The 20033-nt window shown below is 34.3% G+C and overlaps 1 protein-coding gene across 9 annotated transcripts in view; it reads left to right on the top strand.

Annotated features, from left to right (window-relative positions):
• Positions 1 to 20033, top strand: part of DENND4C (DENN domain containing 4C) — a 131676-nt gene that overhangs the window by 48323 nt on the left and 63320 nt on the right. For 8 of the 9 annotated variants that reach the window (XR_014247353.1, XM_082401572.1, XM_082401575.1 and 5 more), the window contains 6 exons: positions 824 to 993; positions 3802 to 4040; positions 5598 to 5664; positions 6712 to 6770; positions 7656 to 7800; positions 10907 to 11082. Coding sequence is in view for 8 of the 9 variants with exons in the window: in XM_082401572.1 (XP_082257698.1) it covers positions 824 to 993; positions 3802 to 4040; positions 5598 to 5664; positions 6712 to 6770; positions 7656 to 7800; positions 10907 to 11082 (856 nt within the window). In the remaining variant the exon portion in view is untranslated. The remainder of the gene's footprint in view (positions 1 to 823; positions 994 to 3801; positions 4041 to 5597; positions 5665 to 6711; positions 6771 to 7655; positions 7801 to 10906; positions 11083 to 20033) is intronic. The other variant, XM_082401576.1, reaches the window with a different exon arrangement.

The raw sequence follows: 20033 nt of genomic DNA, 5'->3' as shown, positions 1-20033 counted from the left end.
CATTAGAGGCTAATGAATTGATGTCATGTAGCTACTTTATTCTGAAGGGTCTTTGTTATGCTTCTCAGAGTGCCCCCTGCTCCTGCTTCCTTGATCTCGCATACCCTGTACAGAAACAAGAGTTTCTGTCTCATTTACTTTTCATGTTACATTCCTTTTACACTGCTGCTCTCTCAAGAAAAGTTTAGGGGCTGTGATAATTTCTGCTGCCTTGGCATTATTTCATAACACTTGTCCCTTCCCTGAATTTTTTTTTCTTCCCACAGAAGACTAACTGAAATAGTTGATAAATTTCCCTGTATGTTTCTTGCATTCTCTAAGATGTTGGCAGTGTGTAGGGAAAATACATTAAGATTAATGATCCTGTTGAATAGAGTTTTAACTAGTATATTTAATACATTTTAATGTTACAGTGAACTTTAAGTCCATGGGTAAAAATAAATGGAAAATTTGTTATTTATTTTAATTACTGATATGGCAAGAGAAAAATTGATCTTGAAATTTCACACAAATATTTCTGTAAAATATGCTCTTAAAATATCCTATTAATATGCATTAATATGTAATATGTAAAATATCCTATTAATATGTATCCTATTAATATGTAATTAGTAACTATTTAAAAGTAACTTTTTAAAAAAAAATATCGGGAGTTCCCTGGCAGTCCAGTGGTTAGGACTTGGCGCTTTCACTGCCATGGGCCCGGGTTCAATCCCTGGTCAGGGAACTAAGATCCTGCAAGCCCGTGTAGCATAGCCAAAGAATAAAAAATAAAAAAATAATAAATAGATAAATAAATATCATTATGTCCTTTCTCCAATAGGTTTAATTTTTAGGTATCCAGAAGAGGACTATGAGTCATTTCCGCTCTCGGAATCTGTTCCTCTCTTCTGCCTTCCGATGGGAGCTACAATTGAATGTTGGGATCCCCAAAGCAAATACCCGCTTCCAGTTTTTTCAACTTTTGTCCTCACAGCCTCTTCTGCTGAAAAGGTATATTTTTTCCTCTTTTATTAAACCTATTTTGTCCATGATTTTAATCCATAAAATGATTAATATAAGTTTAATTTGAATGTTAGGATTATTTGGACACAATACATTTCTGTTTAAATTTGTACTATAATGCCCAAAGTGAGAAGTCTACATGAAAATTGGGATCAGGATGCTGATACCCCTGGAGTGTCTGTAGGAGCAAATATAAAGTCTCTGGAGAGATACCCTCAAAACCCAGGCCTCAAGATGAGATTCTAGTAAAAGTTAGAAGACATAGGTACCAAAGGAAGAATCAACAAGACACAGAGCTGGATTACACCCTTAAGATATTGAAATGATAGAATAACAATATCAAAGATATTATAAATTGAATATATAATTGAAATGATTCAAGACCTAATAGAGGGGCTCAAAACATCAAGGAAAGAACAGGATATTTTGAAAAATGAGTAGACAGGTTGGAAAAAGAATCAAATGTCTAGAAATGAAAATATCCATAAAATTAAAAATGTAATGAATGGTTTAAACAGCAGATAAGTCATGCATGAAGGAAGAATTAATGAAGTGGAAAATAGGTTATCTTGAATGTGGCACAGGAATACATAAAACATAAAAGGAGTTTAAAAATGCAGAGGATAGAATCAAATGGACCAATAGATATTTAATGAACCCCAGAAGGAGAGACTAGAAAAGGGAGAGACAGCATTTTAAGAGCTAGTGGTTGATTGAGAGTTTTCCAGCGTTGATGAAAAATTGAGTTTTTCAGGTTAAAGATACACTCTGAATCTTCAGCAGAAAAAAAATAAAAGTATAAAACCACCTCTTTTCATATTATAGTAAAACGATAGAATACCAAAGACAAAAAACAACCAGAAAGAAAAGACATACTTACTTACAAAGGTATAACTATTAATTGATGGCTAATTTCTCAACAACAACAGTGAGGGTCATAAGACAAATAATACATTAAAATTGAGGGAGTAAGTGAAGATAGTTTAAACAGTATGCAGAAAGCGCTAGCCATAAAAGAAAAGATGAATAATAGGACCTCATTGGAGTTAAGGATATCTGTTCATTCAAAGGTACCATTAAGAAGGTGGAAAGGCAGGCCCCAGGCTGGGAGAAAGTAATGTGATACTGTAGGTATTCCATAAGGGTCTTGTATTCAGAATATTTAAAGAACTTCTATATTGTCAGCAAGGATAAGAAATAACTCTGTGGCCCAACAGGTATACACCTGAGCATATCCCAAGAGAAATGAGTATATATATTCTCCAAAACACATGTATATTTGTACACTTTATTGGTAATAGCCAAAAATTCAAAGCATGTATAAACAGTAATAATAACATAGAATGATAATTTAAAATAAAAAAGAGATGGCAAAAAAGCAATATTAGGAAATAAAATAAAAAGTAAATAAAACTACAGATCTAGTAGAAATTTAAAAATTGAAAACTTTCTTAGGAAATTTGATAGAATAGCTAATTTTATTGAAATGTGTAACTAACCAAGGCTGACTCTTGTGGAGCAAACAAAAATACATCTGTGTCCTCATTCTCCAGTCTTCAAGTTTACAGCCACTGTACTGAAGATGATAATTAAGGTTAAGTGTCCAGCAGAGTGTCTGGAACATAGTAAAATACTCACTGAATGGAAGGCCAGTACTATATTGACTGGATTGCTTACAAGTAAGCTAACTCTTTAGCTTAATAATCATTTATAGTTTCTTCCATTGAAAGCAATAAATATAAATGAATATTTTAATATCTTCAAACACTTAAGCGTTACCAAAGTTACTTTGACCAGTAGAGAACAACAAAGCCTCATTGTGATGCTTTTGTCATATTGCTTGTTAAGAACCCCAGAGATGACTTTGAAATAATTGTATCTGAGAGTGTTATTTGTATCTGTAAAGACAAGGGTTAATGTGATATAACAGACACACGTATATATGACATATATACATACACATATGTATATAGTGACTAAACAGTTAAAAGATTTATAAGAGTATCACTTAACCATTTCCAGAACGTTTTCATCACTCTAAACAGAAGTTTCTTCCACTCCTATCCTATGTCCCTCTTTTCTACTATCTGTCTCTACCAATTTGTCTATTCTAGGTAGCACACATAAATGGACTCATATAATATTTGTCTTTTTGTGTCTGGCTTATTTCACTTAGCGTAATGTTATCAAGGTTCATCCATGTTGCAGTATTTATCAGAATTTGATCCCTTGTTAAGGATGAATAATATTCTCTTGAGTGTATATATAGTCAGCCCACCGTATCCAGGGATGCCCAACCTGTGGATCTGGAGGGCCGACTGTACCACATCATTTTATAGAAGGGACTTGAGCATTCATGGATCTTGGTATCCGCTGGGGGTCCTGGAATCAACCCCCCTCGAATACTGAGGGACGGCTATACCACATTTTGTTTATCTGTTCATCTGTTGATGGACATTTGGGTGGTTTCTATCTTTTGGTTATTGTGAATAATGCTGTTATGAACATTGGTGTACAAGTATTTGTTAGAGTCCCTGCTTTCAGTTCTTTTGGGTATATACCTAGGAGTGAAACTGCTGGATCATAGGGTAATTGTTTAACTTTTGGAGGAGCTGCCAAACTGTTTTCCCCCATAGCTGCACCATTTTACATTCCCATCAACAATGTTTGAGATTTTTTTTTTTCATTTACCTGTCATATGCACTCTAAGCAAATACTTCTTTTGGAATAAGAGAAAAAGAGAAATTAATTTTTAAAAACACTCAAATTTTATAATGGAATTCTTTTACTCTGTAGGTTTATGGAGCTGCCATCCAGTTTTATGAACCTTACTCTCGAGAACTTCTAACAGAAAAACAGCTTATGCAGCTGGGCCTATTGACACCTGTAGAGAGAAGAATGGTCTCCAAATCCATCAATTCAAACAAATGCATTTGTTTACTCTCACACTGGCCTTTTTTTGAAGCTTTTAGAAAATTTCTCATGTTTATCTACAAACTTTCTGTGTCTGGACCACATCCTCTTCCCATTGAAAAGTATGTATAATGATTTGAAGGATGTCTGGTGGAAAAATTGGATGTATTTATGTACATTTCATTGTTTACCTGACTTTAAGCATCAAAGTTGAAAGGGAAGGAGAGTCACAGTCATCCTACTTTTTACTTGCTCCCTTCTTCACCTGAATCATTGACTCTGAATTTAAAATTGAGGAGTGGTGGTGAGGATGACCAGATAAAAATCTTCTGAGAATTCAGCTGAGGAAGAAACTTATATATATACATTGTATTGTATGTGTTCTTCCTACTCATTCTTAAATAACCAAGAGAAAAATAGCTGTTGATGCACACATACCCCAACTATCCAAATGACCATTGCAAGTTAAACATCTCTAAACTGATGTAGAAATTAATGGTGTTAATTGATTAATTGATGTTAAAAGTAAGGTTTTGGTTTAGCATCGATAGAACTCTACATGCTTTCCCTTTGATTTGTAATTCTCTTCATCATGGAAATGTTTTGTAAGCAAGAAAAACAGATGTGGAACCACTGTCTTTTTAAAACCACATCTTTTCTGACTTCTAGTGGCACGTTGAGTTGTTTATTATAGTAAATAACTCATGTATCCTGCTAACAAAGCAAGTCAAGAGCTTTGGTGGAAATGTGTTATACTGTGTGTAAACAGATTTTTCTTAAACTTTGCAAAATTTCACATTATAGCAAAAAAGATTATCAGTGAAGCATACTAGTTTAGTGGATAAGAGGGGGCCAGTTACCTGTAGGTTTTAAAGTAATGCTGCTCAAAAATCAACTTTATAAAATAGTAAAAGTACTATGCATAAACACATCAAAATTTGGTATAGCAATATGGTTTCAGCTTTCTTGTTGTATTACTGGAATGACAGTCTAATGGTTCATAATTCTAGATTTAACTTTCAGCTGTCAGATTAACTTAAAATTGATTGGAGTAAATTTAATGTTAATGATAAGTTAGCAGCCTTTTGAAAAATTAAGGTTCTATGAAATTTGTGAAAAAAAAATCAGTGTATGTCATTAATTCTTTTTTTTTCAGTTGAAGTAATACTTTGCATTTAGTGGCTCCTAAGAGCTCAAAACTTTGGAAAAACTTGAGTTATTATGTATAGGTGGAGAAATAGGACAAGTGATTTGCCCAAAGTTATAGTGTAAGAACTATATTAATGTAATTAATATTATTAGATTGAATTCTGTATTAGTTTTGGTTCATTATATCACAGTTAGTTGCTCCCATACTGGTACTGATAACCAGGGCAATAAATGTTAGCTTCTTTCATGAAAACTATATTCATGTTATTCTTATTTTCCTGGTGATAATAGGGTATATTAATCTGGACTTTTAATCAGGAAATACATTTTGCATTTTAGAAGTTGCATTCCACTCATAGTGGAATGAGTACATTTATTTACACTAAGTAAATTTATTTATTTATTTAGCTTAAGTTTTAGGTAAGTGGCTTTGTCAGGTCCAGGATGATAAATAGTGGTATTTAAGATCTGTTAAAATCCATGAAGCATTTTAGAAAAGTAATTATCTTTATTTCAAAAATTTTTTCTAGGCACATTTCACATTTTATGCAAAACATCCCTTTTCCTTCACCACAAAGACCAAGAATCCTGGTACAGGTAATAAAAAAGAGTATGTTTGAAGGGAGTGCTGCATATGTTCATTCCAGTCATTGCAGTGTGGATGCTATGGCCCTTTTGGTATGAGGCGGAGCAAGCTGCATCCATGAAGTCCTTGAATTTTCTGTATTTTATATCTTTAGCTAGTATTCTTTTGTACTGTTTTTTTGAATTTTGGGTATACAGAATTGGAATAATTACAATACTTGGTTCATGACATCATCATTGGTTCATGTGTGGCCTTTATGTAGCCGACTTTAATAACATAAAACCCAAAATTATGTTGAGGGCGTGTTTTTAACATTCGAGTGACTAATAAATATCAAATGTGAAATTGGTTATGGTTGGAAGGCAGAAGTGAAGCAGTCTATAATAGTGTTGTTAAAGGACCAGTTTCTTTTTATTTCCAGTCAGTGGCAGACCTGTGTAAGTATATAGCTTGTGACGTAAGCAGCTTACCATATGAGATCAGTATAGACATGAACAGGTCTATACCCTGTCCAGAGACATGAGTTCACTGATAATGTACTTGGATATGATAGCAGTGTCAGAGTGCCATGAAAGTTTCTAAATCGCTTTCTCTCTATGTATATACTATTTCTTCCTGGACCAATAACAGTTTGCAGACTGATCTATAGAGGCAAGCTATTTAAACATTTTTTTCTAAGATGGTTATTAACATTATATGTGTTAGTCAAATATTGTTAATCTTGAATGTATTTTAGTTCAGCAAGTATTAATATATATTAAGCAATTGCCAAATAGAGAGTAAATAAATTGGAGGCTTTTAAAAAGCAGTTATTCCATAATTTTTAAACAGCTGTATTTTAATCAATTAACTGAATCAAAATTCAGTTGAATTAACCATTTAATTTTAAAGAACTATGTACTTCTAAGTAAATAACAGCTATTGTTTTATATTTTAGTACATGTTTCCAAAACTGTATCAGTCTGCCTATTAAACTATTTTCCATTTTACCCTTGATCTAAATATTTAGGTTTCAAAATTGGCTTGGTTAATTTATCATTTTTTTTTCTTTTTTTAAGCTATCAGTCCATGATGCGTTAATATTATCACAACCAGTTTCTACACCTTTACCACTAAGGTAATTAATGGCATATAAAATAAAACATTTGTTCACTTGGAGCAGAATGCTTTTAAAATATTTTAAGGGTTAGTATAATAGAGTTGTGTTATCTTTACAAACTAAGAATAGCCTTAATGTTTCTAACTTTGATAGCTGGGGCCATTCAGCATTTTAAAAATGGAACACTTAAAGAAAGTTGCAAGATTGAATGTAGGGAATACCTCCCTTTTCCTCTCATCTCCCCTCCGCATATCCAGTTCATTACTGAATGTTCAAGGTGAACTGATTTTACCTCCTAAAATGTCTTGAATCTATTGGCTTCTCTTCATCTGCGTCACTAGTCCAGGCTAGCATGATCTTTTACCTGGACTACTTCATTATGAGCCTCTTAATTGGCACTCTTTTGCTCTTGTCTTTCAGTTTTTTATCCACACTGCAGCCAGTGTGTCCTTTTGAGAATGCAAATATAAAATGGTTGGAGAATGCAAATATTTTTATTTTGGGCATAATCTCTTGTTGTTTTCATCCCTTCCTTTAATATGCTTTAGTCACAATAGGTTTATTTCAATTTCTTGAACATGACAATTGCTTTTCCTTGCTTCAGGACCTTTGCAAATGTTGTCTCCCCACCAACCCCTACCTTCTTTCTTTAGAGCTCAGCTCAAATGGCTGTTCTTTAGGAAAATCTTTCCTGATAAACGCCCTTGTTACCAAAGGATGAGTTTGAATCGTTCTGTTATACCATCTTATTAAATTTGCTACTTTTCAGTGATGACTAAATCAGGACTTGAAATTAATATTAGATTCTCAATTTATTAGTATTTAGGAAATAATTTAATAAGCAAATCTTAGCACCTTTTGGTGAAATAGTTCATAATCACCTCTTTTTCTCTCCTTTTCTAGTGGAGCCAACTTTAGCACCTTGTTAATGAATCTGGGTCCTGAGAATTGTGCAACACTGCTGCTCTTTGTTTTACTTGAGAGCAAGATTTTGCTGCATTCTCTTAGGCCAGCTGTGTTGACTGGAGTAGCTGAAGCTGTTGTAGCTGTAAGTATAGAATTTTCTTTTTAGTGCAGAATTCTTGACAGAGAATTTTTACTCTAAAGGGAAATTTCTTTCAACCAAAACTTTGAAATTACCACTAAATGTTTAACATAAATGTAGTAGGGTGTCAAAGAGAAATACTAAATATAAAGGAAAAAAAGTGATTTCTATTGAGAGAAAATCTCAACTTCTAATTTTTCATATTTTAGAGTTCTTCAGAGAATCTATATGATTACATAATAATAGAACTTGTGAATGAAGCTTACTGTGTTAAATGAGAAGCTCTGGTCAATTTCAGCTGCCCTAAAATTGTTTACATGAATTACATGACTAATTTCTCCCAATTTTAACTTTTAATCATTGTGAGCCAGTAATGTATAGGAAAATCTAGGTGATTGTGAAATTGGATAATGTACAAATGTTTAGCTGTTGTGAAAAGCATAAATAAAAGTTAAGTCCTGTTTTAAAACCTCTTGATGGCTTCCCATTGCAATTAGAAGGAGGTCTGATCATGTAGGGCTTTATAGGTCATAATATAGAATTTTGGATGTTCCATTTCTCTAACTCTATTTTCCATTATTTGTTTAATTTAAAATAGCTGACTCTCCTCTCTTCCCTTCCCCATTTTACTGTCATGGAAGTAAGGATCTTTTTTAGGTCTCTTTTTTACTCCTGTGTCCTCAGCATTTATCACAGTTAAATAGCATGGAGTAAACACTCAATAAATACTTGTTAAATCAACAAATGGGGTATGTCTCCAAGATATTAATCTGGTCAGAGAAATGCTGCTAGGACTGAAAACAGTAATAACCATTTGAGATGGCTTATGGGGGGCAAAGATCCTAATTATGTACTAATTTTCCAAGCCTCCACAGTTGCATGTAAAAGCAAAAGTTGTTATAACATGAAAATATTTGTTAATGAACTGAGCAGTTTTAGAAAGTTCCCACTCAAGTATTTCTTCCTATAAAACTTTAGGGATTATCCATGCCCCTCTGTTTGAATCTCTGTGGCCCAGTCTCTTGCAATGTGAAATTGGAAATCTTATTAAAATGCAAGATTGCATGAAATTTATGTAACCGATGTTGGAGAACAGCCTGAATTGCTTGCAAAACTATTGATAAATGAGGATTTGATAGTAAGGCAAATTACCATTTAAAGAGGAGAAAATTGAAAAGAATCGTGACAGGTTAAATTCCTCAAAAAGAGAGTGATTTGAATATCAAAGAATATTGAAGAGTTAATGGAGCCCCATAGCAAAAACTGATGGAACCAATGAGTATTCTTGTAAAATTGACATTATTTATGATTGTGCTGCAAAAGTCAAAGGTGAAGACAAGGGTGTCATATTTTGTTGTCCAGTCGTTTTATCCTGAAATTTCTCATGTAGTTAGAGGTGTAACGTACCTTTTGTTGAATGGTAGATAGTCAGTTTTCACTGGAGGAAACCTGGAGTCCTTGCAGGGTCCTTTGCGAGTAGTTCTATCCCTCTGCTCTCTGATTCCATTTTCTACTTCTCTCCCTCTCGCTCACTCTGCTCCAGCCGCGCTGGCCTCTTTGCTACCCCTGGCGCATACTAGGCGGTCCCCACACCTTAAGGCCTTTGCTCTAGCTGTTCCTTTTCTTCGAAGCGCTCTTCTCCTAGATATCCCCTTGACTAAAACCCTCACCTCCTTCAAGTTTCAGCTCAGTGTCACTTTCTTAATGAAGCCTACCCTGTTTGGCCTATTTAATAATACAGCCTGCTTTCCCTCTCTCCTCTCTCCTCTCTCATGTTCTAAACTCTAATCGCCTTTACTTGGCTTTACTTTTTCTTTTTTTCGTAGCACTTAGCACTCTCTCACCTGGTATATATTTTATTTATCATGTCTTCTTTTTGTTTTCTCTCTTCCTGCTAGACCAGGTGTTGGCAAACTATGGCCTGTGAGTCAAATCCTGGCTGCCACTTGTTTTTGTAAATAAAGTTTTACTGGAACATAGGCCATTTATTTACATAATGCCTATGACTGCTTTCATACATGAAGACAGAGTTGAGTATTTGTGACAGAGACAATATGGCTTGCAAGGCATAAAATATTCTTTCTTTTACAGAAAAAGTTTGCTGGCTCTTATGCTACACTGTACATTTCATGAGGGCAGGGATCTTTGTTTCATTCACTGTTACAGCCCCACCATCTAGAACAGTTCTTGGTACATATTAAGTGCTCAATTACTAGAAAGTAAATAAATGATTGAAGACAGAATTCCAATTCTGTATAACCATCTGGAATAACTGGCAGAGGTAGTAAATGCTATAGGTAATTATTTGGGGTGAGTAATGATGGGTAAGGTAAGAATTGAACTAGATCTTGAAATATAGCAAGGATTTTTGTAGTAGAGGAAAGATTTTGTCATCAATGATTAAAATTTTAATATTAGTTGATTATTAAAATTTTAATTTTTTTTTTTTTTTTACTTATCAAAACTTGTCTTTTTTCCTTTTTTAAAAAGAACACATTGATACAATTAAGGTAGAGCTTTATAAAGGAAAGCTGGTAAAGATTGTTGAGGTATGTTTTATATTGACTAATATTTTTAAGATGCCAAGATTCACTGAAGTTGGATAATATTATGTTTATTTGGGCAGTTACGAAATTTTTTTTGTTGAAATTTTTAGTTGACTGTTACTGTTCCCAAGAGAATCATTTATATTTTTTTAGTTCTTGGTGTTCTTAGTTGGATTTTAGTCAAAGGTTATCTTGAAAATTAACAGATGAATGAAATGCATCAGAGTTAAAGATCATGAGTTTGTTTTATAAAATTTTGGGCAATTTTTTCTCCTCTTTCACTTTCTCCATAAAATGGGAATGTGGATTTTCTATAGGCATTAGAAGGATTAACATGCAAAGAGCTGTTAGCATTTTAATTGTGCTTATGATCATTGTCATTCTTGAAGATTTTAATCACATTGGTTCATAGTATTGCCTAGCAGTGTTTTATAGTCATTTAGTTTTTGGAATGAAACTAGACTTAACTGCTGTGTAATGGTCCCTTTCAGTAGTATTAGTTAATTACTAATTCTCATTGCAAATTTAAAACTTGGTTAATTTTTTAAAACTTTTTTTCCCAGATGATCTTTCCATTTCAGTGGCAATGCCCATATATTCCCCTTTGTCCTCTTTCACTGGCAGCAGTGCTTAGTGCACCTTTACCATTTATAGTTGGAGTTGACTCAAGGTATTTTGATCTTCATGACCCACCACAAGATGTTGTTTGCATTGACTTGGATACAAACATGTTATATGTGTAAGTTGATTCTTTTTATATTATCTCCATTTATGTTTTTCCCCACATGTAGTTATAGCTCATTGAAAGCATATACAAATATGCTACTTTTGAAAGTTGGTAATAAGTCTTCAGATTCAATACAATGATTCTCAATCAGGACAGGTATCAGAATCCTGGAATGTTGTGTGGTTTGAAAAAGATTGTGTTCAATATTATAATAGTTTATATTGGATAATAATGTTAACAGTAGGCAGGAGATATTTATGTTTATCAGAAGAGAATATGGATTATTAAAAAAAAAAAAGGTTAAAAACACTGCTTTCAGAGCTCAAGAGATGACATGCTATCTAGGTTTAATTCAAAATTCGTGTGTAAGCTCTTAAAAAATGGCTTTACCTGTTTGAGTTTAGTCACAATATAGGGTAATATGCTGTTTTCTTAGTTGTCAAGATTTGAATTTTATAGGGATTACAGAGAAATTGATATTAAAAATCAGTTAGAGTTTGTGTTTACTGGAGGTGATAAATATGTATAGCAGTGGTGTAACTGAGGGTTCAGAGAGTAGAGCACCACACTAATAAAAGAAGATTCATCCATCCAGTTCTAGATGGATGTTGAGGAGCGCCCTCTGCAACCCCGCCCTCACAAAAACAACAAACAACGTGGGTAAGGGCAGTAAGTATTGAAAATTCCCTAGTATTAGTGCCAAATTCCAGGTCCTGGAGTGCTTTTATTCTTTATTGTTTGATACTGGCAGAAAATGAATAGAGTAAGAATTTGGGATGAGACTTCAATGGTTACAGCAGTAGAATTGGTTGGGAAAATAACCTTGAGTGAACCAGAAGAATAACTTAAGGAAGGAAGAAAACACTTAATGTACCTTAAAAAATAATTTTGAAATGGACCTACCATTGTATTTTGAAAACTGTGTAATTGTGGTAGCTCTTCACTATGTTTGTTTGTTTATTTATTTGGGTTTTCAGTACTTCTTAAAAATTGAAGTATAGTTGATTTACAATATTGTACTGTTCTCAGGTGCACAGCATAGTGATTCAGTATTTTTACAGATTATATTCCAATAAAAGTTATTAAAAGGTAATAGCTATAATTCCTTGTGCTATGCAGTATATCCTTGTTGCTTATTTATTTTATACATAGTAGTTTGTATCTCTTAATCCTATACCCCTATCTTGCCCCTCGCCCCTTTCCTCTCTTCACTGGTAACCATTAGTTTGTTTTCTATATCTGTGAGTCTGTTTCTGTTTTGCTGTACTCATTTTTTTGTTTTATATTTTAGATTCTACATATAAGTGATATCACACAGTATTTATCTTTCTCTGCCTAATTTCACTAAGCATAATATTCTCTAGGTCCATCCATGATGCTGCAAATGGCAGAATTTCATTCTTTTCTATGGTGGAGTACTCTTTTATCATATATATATACATATCATCTTTATTCATTCGTCTGTTGACGGGCACTTGGGTTGCTTCCATGTCTTGGCAATTGTAAATAGTGCTGCTAGGAACAATCAGGTGCATGTATCTTTTCAAATTAGTGTTTTCATCTTTTCTGGATATATTATATACCCAGGAGTGGAATTGCTGGATCATATGGTAGTTCTATTTTTAGTTTTTTGAGGAACCTCCATACTGTTTTCCGTAGTGGCTGCACCAGTTTACGTTTCCACCAACAGTGTATTAGGGTTCCCTTTTCTCCACATCCTCGCCAACATTTAGTTTTTGTTGTCTTTTTGCTGATAGCCATTCTGACAGGTGTGAGGTGATATCTCACCGTTGTTTTGATTTGCATTTCTGTAGTAACTAGCGATTTTGAGCATCTTTTCATGTGCCTGTTAGCCATCTGTATGCCTTCTTTGGAAAAATGTCTTTTCAGGTCTTCTGCCCATTTTTTGATTGTATTGTTTGCTTTTTTGATAATGAGTTATATGAGCTGTTTGTACGTTTTGGATATTAACCCCTTGTTGGTCGCATTATTTGCAAATAATTTCTCCGATTACATAGGTTGTCTTTTTGATTTGTTGATGGCTTCCTTTGCTGTGCAAAAGCTTTTAAATTTAATTAGGTCCCATTTGTTAATTTTTGCTTTTATCTATTTTGCCTTAGGGGACAGATCCAAAAAATACTGCTATGATTTATGTCAAAGAGTGTCCTGCCTGTGTTCTCTTCTAGGAGTTTTATGGTTTCAGGTCGTATATTTAGGTCTTTAATCCATTTTGAGTTTATTTTTGTATATGGTGTGAGGGAATGTTCTAATCTCATTGTTTTACCTGTAGCTGTCCAGTTTTCCCAGCACCACTTATTGAAAAAACTGTCTTTTCTCCATTGTATATTCTTGCTTCCTTTGTCATAGATTAATTGATTGTAGGTGAGTGGGTTTATTTCTGGGCTCTCTGTTTAGTTCAGTTGATCTATGTGTCTGTGTTTTGCCAGACACAAAACATGCTGTTGCTGTTTTGATTACTGCAACTTTGTAGTATAGTCTGAAGTCTGGAATGGTGATACCTCCAGCTTTGTTCTTTTTCCTCAGGATTGCTTTGGTAATTTGTGGTCTTTTGTGGTTCTTTATGAATTTTAGGATTGTTTGTTCTATTTCTGTGAAAAATGTCATGAGTATTTTGATAGGGATTGCATTAAATCTGTAGATTGCTTTGGGAGGTATTGGTCATTTTAACAATATTAATTCTTCCAATTCCAGAAGAGCAAGGGGTATCTTTGCATTTTTTTGTATCATCTTCACTTTCCTTCATCTGAGTTTTCAGAGTGTAGGTCTTTCACCTTCTTGGTTAAGTTTATTCCTGGGTATTTTATTCTTTTTGATACAATTTCAAATGGGATTTTTTTTTTACTTTCTCTTTCTGATAGTTCATGTGATATATAGTTTAAAATACATTGTAGAGAAAAGCAACAGATTTCTGTATATTAATCTTGTATCCTGCAACTTTGCTGAGTTCGTTTATTAGTTCTAATAGTTTTTGTGTGGTGACTTTAGGGTTTTCTTCATTTTTTTTAAAAATTGAGGTACAGTTGATTTACAGCTCTACAGCTCTACAGCCAAGTGACTCAGTTATACACATACAGACATTCTTTTTTTGTGTTCTTTTCCATTGTTGTTTATCACAGGATGTTGAATATAGTTCCCTGTGCTATACAGTAGGACCTGTTGTTTATCCATTATAAATGTAATAGTTTGCGTCTGTCAACCCCAAACTCCCAGTCCTTCCTCTCCCTCCCCCCTTGGCAACCGCAAATCTGTTCTCTGTGTCTAGGAGTCTGTTTCTGTTTTGTAGATAAGTTCATTTGTGTCATGTTTTAGATTCTAGGGTTTTCTATATAAAGTATCATGTCATCTCTAAATAGTAACAGTTTGACTTCTTCCTTTCCAATTTGGATGCTTAATTTAATGGGAAGGCTTTCAGCATTTCACCATTGAGTATGATGTTAGCTGTGCATTTGTCACATATGGTCTTTATTATGTTGAGATATGTTCTCTCTGTACCCACTTTGATGAGAATTTTTATGATGAATGGATGTTGAATTTTGTCAATTGCTTTTTGAGTGTCTGTTGAGATGATCATGTGTTTTTTGTCTTTCCTTTTGTTAATGTGGTGTATCACATTGATTTTACATATTTTGAACCATCCTTGTGTCCCTGGAATAAGTCCAACTTGATCATGTGTATGATCCTTTTTATATATTGTTGGATTTGGTTTGCTAATATTTTGGTGAGGATTTTTGCATCTATATTCATCAAAGATAATGGCCTGTAATTGTCTTTTTTTGTAGTGTCTTTGGTTTTAGTATCAGGGTAATGGTGGCCTTGTAGAATGAATTTGGGAGTGTTTCATCCTCTGTAATAATTTGGAATAGTTTCAGAAGGGTAGGTATTAGCTCTTCATTATATGTTTGGTAGAATTCCCCTGTGAAGCAGTCTGGTTCTGGACTTTGTTGGCTGGGAGTTTTTTTTATTACAAATTCAATTTTACTGCTAGTGATTGGTTTGTTCAAAGTGTCTGTTTCTTCTTGATTCAGTCTTGGCAAATTTTGTGTCTAGAAGTTTATCCATTTCTTCTAGGTTGCCCAATTTGTTGGCATATAAGTGTTCTTAGTATTCTTTTACTTTTTTTTTTTTGTATTTCTGTGGTGTTGGTTGTTATTTTTCCTTTTTTCATTTCTTATTTTTTTAAATTTGGGTTTTTTCTTTTCTTCTTGGTGAGCCTGACTAAAGGCTTATCAATTTTTTTTTTCTTTTTTCAAAAAACCAGCTCTTGGTTTCATTGATCTTTTCTATTTTTTTAAATCTCTTTCTTATTTATTTTCTCTCTGAGCTTTATTATTTCCTTCCTTCTGCTGACTTTGGCCTTTGTTTGTTCTTCTTTTTCTAATTCTTTTAGGTGGTAGGTTATGTTGTTTGTTTGAGATTTTTCTTGTTTCTTGGAGAAGGTCTGTATTGCTATAAACTTCCCTCTTAGAACTGCTTTTTCTGCATCCCATAGATTTTGGAGCGTAGTGTTTTCATTTTCATTTGTCTTGAGGTATTTTCTGATTTCCTCTTTGATTTCTTTATTGACCTGTTGGGTTTTTTAGTAGCATGTTTTTAGTCTCTGCACGTTTGTTCTTTTCTTGTTTTCTTTCTGTAGTTAATTTCTAGTTTCATACCATTGTGGTTGGAAAAAATACTTGGTAAAATAATTTCTATCCTCTTAAATTTGTTAAGACTTGTGGCCTAGCATGTGATCTATCCTGGAGAAAGTTCCATGTGCACTTGAAAAGAATGTTAATGATGCTGGTTTTGAATGTAAATGTCCTGTAGATATCTGTTAAGTCCAGCTGGTCTGTTGTGTCATTTTAGACTGCTCCTGCATTATTGACTGTCCATTGATATAAGTGGAGTTTTAAAGTACCCTACTATTATTGTATTAGTGTCAATTTCCACTTTTGTGTCTGTTAGTATTTGCTTAGGTGCTCCTGGGTGCACATATGTTGAGTGTAATATCATTTTCTTGTATTGATCTCTTTATCATTTTATAATGCCTTTCTTTGTCTTTTGTCATAGTCTTTGTTTAAAGTTTATTTTCTGATATGAGCTTTGCTACCCCCACTTTCTTGTCATTTCTGTTTGCATGAAGTATCTTTTCCCATCCCCCCACTATCAGTCTTTTTGTGTCTTCAGTTCTGGAGTGAGTCTCTTGTGGATAGAAGGGTCTTGGTTTTTTGTCCAATCAGCCACCATATGTCTTTTTAAAAAAAATATTTATTTATTTATTTTATTTTTGGCTGCGTTGGGTCTTGGTTGCAGTACGTGGGATCTTCGTTGCGGCCTGAGGGATCCTCCACTGCAGTGTGCAGGCTCCTCGTTGAGGTGTGCGGGCTTCTCTCTAGTTGTGGCGCATGGGCTCAGTAGTTGAGGCATACAGGCTCTCTAGTTTGGGTGTGTGAGCTTCAGAGAACATGGGCTCTGTAGTTGCGGCATGCGGGCTCTCTAGTTTTGGCCCACATGCTCAATAGTTGCAGCACGCAGGCCTAGTTGCCCCATGGCATGCGGGATCTTAGTTCCCTGACCAGGGATCGAACCCACGTCCCCTGCATTGGGAGGTGGATTCTTCTTCTTTTTTATTAAGTGCTTTCTTGTTTTTTTTAACAATAACTTTTTTTTTTTTCTGATTGCAATCCATGGGATTCTTTTTTTTTTAATGGTAAATTTTATGTTATGTATATTTTACCATGATTTTATTTTATTTTTTTAACATCTTTATTGGAGTATAATTGCTTTACAATGTTGTGTTAGTTTCTGCTGTATAACAAAGTGAATCAGCTATATGTATACATATATCCTCATATCCCCTCCCTCTTGCGTCTGCCTCCCACCCTCCCTATCCCACCCCTCTAGGTGGTCACAAAGCACCGAGCTGATCTCCCTGTGCTATGCGGCTGCTTCCCACTAGCTAGCTATTTTACATTTGGTAGTGTATATATGTCAGTGCTACTCTCTCACTTCGTCCCAGCTTACCCTTCCCCCTCCCCATGTCCTCAAGTCCATTCTCTGTTCTGCATCTTTATTCCTGTCCTGCCCCTAGGTTCATCAGAACCATTTTTTTTTAAAGATTCTATATACATGTGTTAGCATACGGTATTTGTTTTTCTCTTTCTGACTTACTTCACTCTGTATGACAGACTCTAGGTCCATCCACCTCACTGCAAATAACTCAATTTTGTTTCTTTTTATGGCTGAGTAATAGTCCATTGTATGTATGTGCCATATCTTCTTTATCCATTCATCTGTCAGTGGATACCTAGGTTGCTTCCATGTCCTGGCTATTGTAAATAGTGCTGCAGTGAACATTGTGGTACGTGTCTCTTTTTGAATTATGGTTTTTTTCAGGGTATATGCCCAGTAGTGGGATTGCTGGATCATATGGTAGTTCTGTTTGTAGTTTTTTAAGGAACCTCCATACTGTTCTCCATAGTGGCTGTATCAATTTACATTCCCGCCAGCAGTGCAAGAGGGTTCCTTTTCTTCCACACCCTCTCCAGCATTTATTGTTTGTAGATTTTGTGATGATGGCCATTCTGACCAGTGTGAGGTGATACCTCATTGTAGTCTTGATTTGCATTTCTCTAATGATTAGTGATGTTGAGCATCCTTTCATGTGTTTGTTGGTAGTCTGTATATCTTCTTTGGAGAAATGTCTGTTTAGGTCTCCTGCCCATTTTTGTATTAGGTTGTTTGTTTTTTTGATATTGAGCTGCATGAGCTGCTTGTATATTTTGGAGATTAATCCTTTGTCAGTTGCTTCGTTTGCAAATATTTTCTGGGAGGTGGATTCTTAACCACTGGACCACCAGGGAAGTCCCACCGTATGTCTTTTGATTGGAGCATTTAATTCATTTACATTTAAAGTAATTATTGACAGGTATGTAATTATTGTCATTTTATTACTTGTTTTCCAGTTGTTTTGAGGTTTTTCTCTGTTATTTCTTTTTGTTTCTTCCCTTGTGGTTTGATGATTTTCTTTAGTAGTATGCTTCTGTTCCTTTCTTTTTAGTTTCTGTGTAACTATTGTAGGTTTTTGATTTGTGTTTACTGTCAGGTTTATATATTGTTGACCTATAACTATGTCTACTTTTTTTTTTAAACTGGTAGTAATTTAGTTCAAACACATTCTAAAATATCTACATTTTTTTTACTCCCTCTCCCCACATTTTGTGTTTTTGATGTCATATTTTGTATCTTCATGTTTATCTCTTAACTGTTTATTGTAGTTATAGTTGCTTTTACAGTTTTTTGTCTTTTAATCTTCATATTGGCTTAAGTGGTTGATCTTCAGTCCTTACTATACATTTGCTTTTCCTAGTGGGATTTTCCCTTTCCTATAGATTCTTACTTTTTTGTCCATTTAGAGAAGACCCTTTCACAATTCTTTTAGGGTAGATTTAGTATTGATGAACTCTTAGTTTTTGCATGTCTGAGAAGGTCTTTCTCTCTCCCTCTAGTCTAAATGATAATCTTTCTGGGTAGAGTATCCTGGGTTGCAGACTTTTCCTGTTCTGCACTTTGAATATATCATGCCACTCCCTTCTGGCCTATAAAGTTTCTGCAGAGAAATCAGCTGATAGCTTTATGGGGGTTCCCTTGTATATGACACTTTGCTGTTCTCTTGCTGCCTTTAGAATTCACTGTTTACTTTTAACTTTTGTCATTTTAGTTGTAATATGTCTTGGTGTGGGCCTGTTTGGGTTCATCTTGTTTGGACCCTCTGTGCTTCCTTTACCTGGATATCTGTTTCCTTCCTCAGGTTTGGGAAGTTTTCAGCCATAATTTCCTCAAATACATTTTTGATCCCCTTTTCTGTCTTTTGGTATCCCTTTAATGTGAATGTTGGTACATTTAATGTTATTCTATAGATCTCTTAAACTGTTTCCATTTTTTAAAATTTGTTTTTCTTTTTTTTCTGTTTTTCTTTTTGCCTCGTTAGTCCCAGTGGTCCTCCAACCAGCCAAGGGGGCTTGTCTACCCTTTGTAGGACTCCAGGACTGGGGTGCCCTATCTATGGCTCTCACCACTCACTCCCCTGAGAGGGTGTCCACCTGTGTAATCTCCCATATCCTCTGAGTCCCCTCCCATGGGCACAGGTCCCAACCCAATCACTTTTCTTCCCTTCCATGTGTATCTTTCTTACAGCCTTGGTGGTACAGGAGTCCATCTGCCAGTTTTCAGTTAGTTTTTCATGAGAATTGTTCCACATGTAGATGTATTTTTTGATGTGTTCATGGGGGGAAGTGAGCTCCATGTCCTCTTAGTCTACCATCTTGATTGATCTCTACTATGTGTATTTAGATTTACTTATAGCCTGGAAATAATGAACTACTTGGAAGCACTAAATATTTCTTGTCATACACATTTCGTTGTTTTTCAGTAACTATTCCTGAAAAACAGTTATTTCAAGGTTGTATATATTGTGGTGCCTTTGGAAATGATTTTGAAGTTTTAACTCAAATGTTTACCTCATTTTATTTACCATTGTGAATAAAAGAATATTATAGAGATTCTTAATTTTGTCCAGGTTTAAATAACTTCTATATAATTTCTATTGATCAAAGCACTGTTTTGTAAAATAATTTTGAACTCTGCTTAATTGTACTTACAGAATTATGAAATGTTGTAGATACTGAAGAATTATAGAGAATAATGTAAACAACTTGCATGAATCTTCCACCCAGATTCCAGATTCCACCCACTAATACATATTATATATGTATTAGTATAAATGACATTTTGTTTTGCATGCTTTAAAAATTTTTATGTTTGTATAGTTTTCTGTGAATTGCTTTTTTACTCATCATTCTCTATGCGGTTCATCCATGTTGATACACGTAGCTCTACTTTGTCTTCAGTGTTTATCAGTGTTGATGGGTATTTAGATTGTAGTTAGATTTTGCAATTATGAA

The sequence above is a fragment of the Balaenoptera borealis genome (genome assembly GCF_965194805.1).
Source record: "Balaenoptera borealis genome assembly, chromosome: 8".
Lineage (NCBI taxonomy): Eukaryota > Metazoa > Chordata > Mammalia > Artiodactyla > Balaenopteridae > Balaenoptera > Balaenoptera borealis.
The sequence above is the reverse complement of the archived record's forward strand: the minus strand, read 5'-3'. Positions and strand labels throughout refer to the sequence as shown.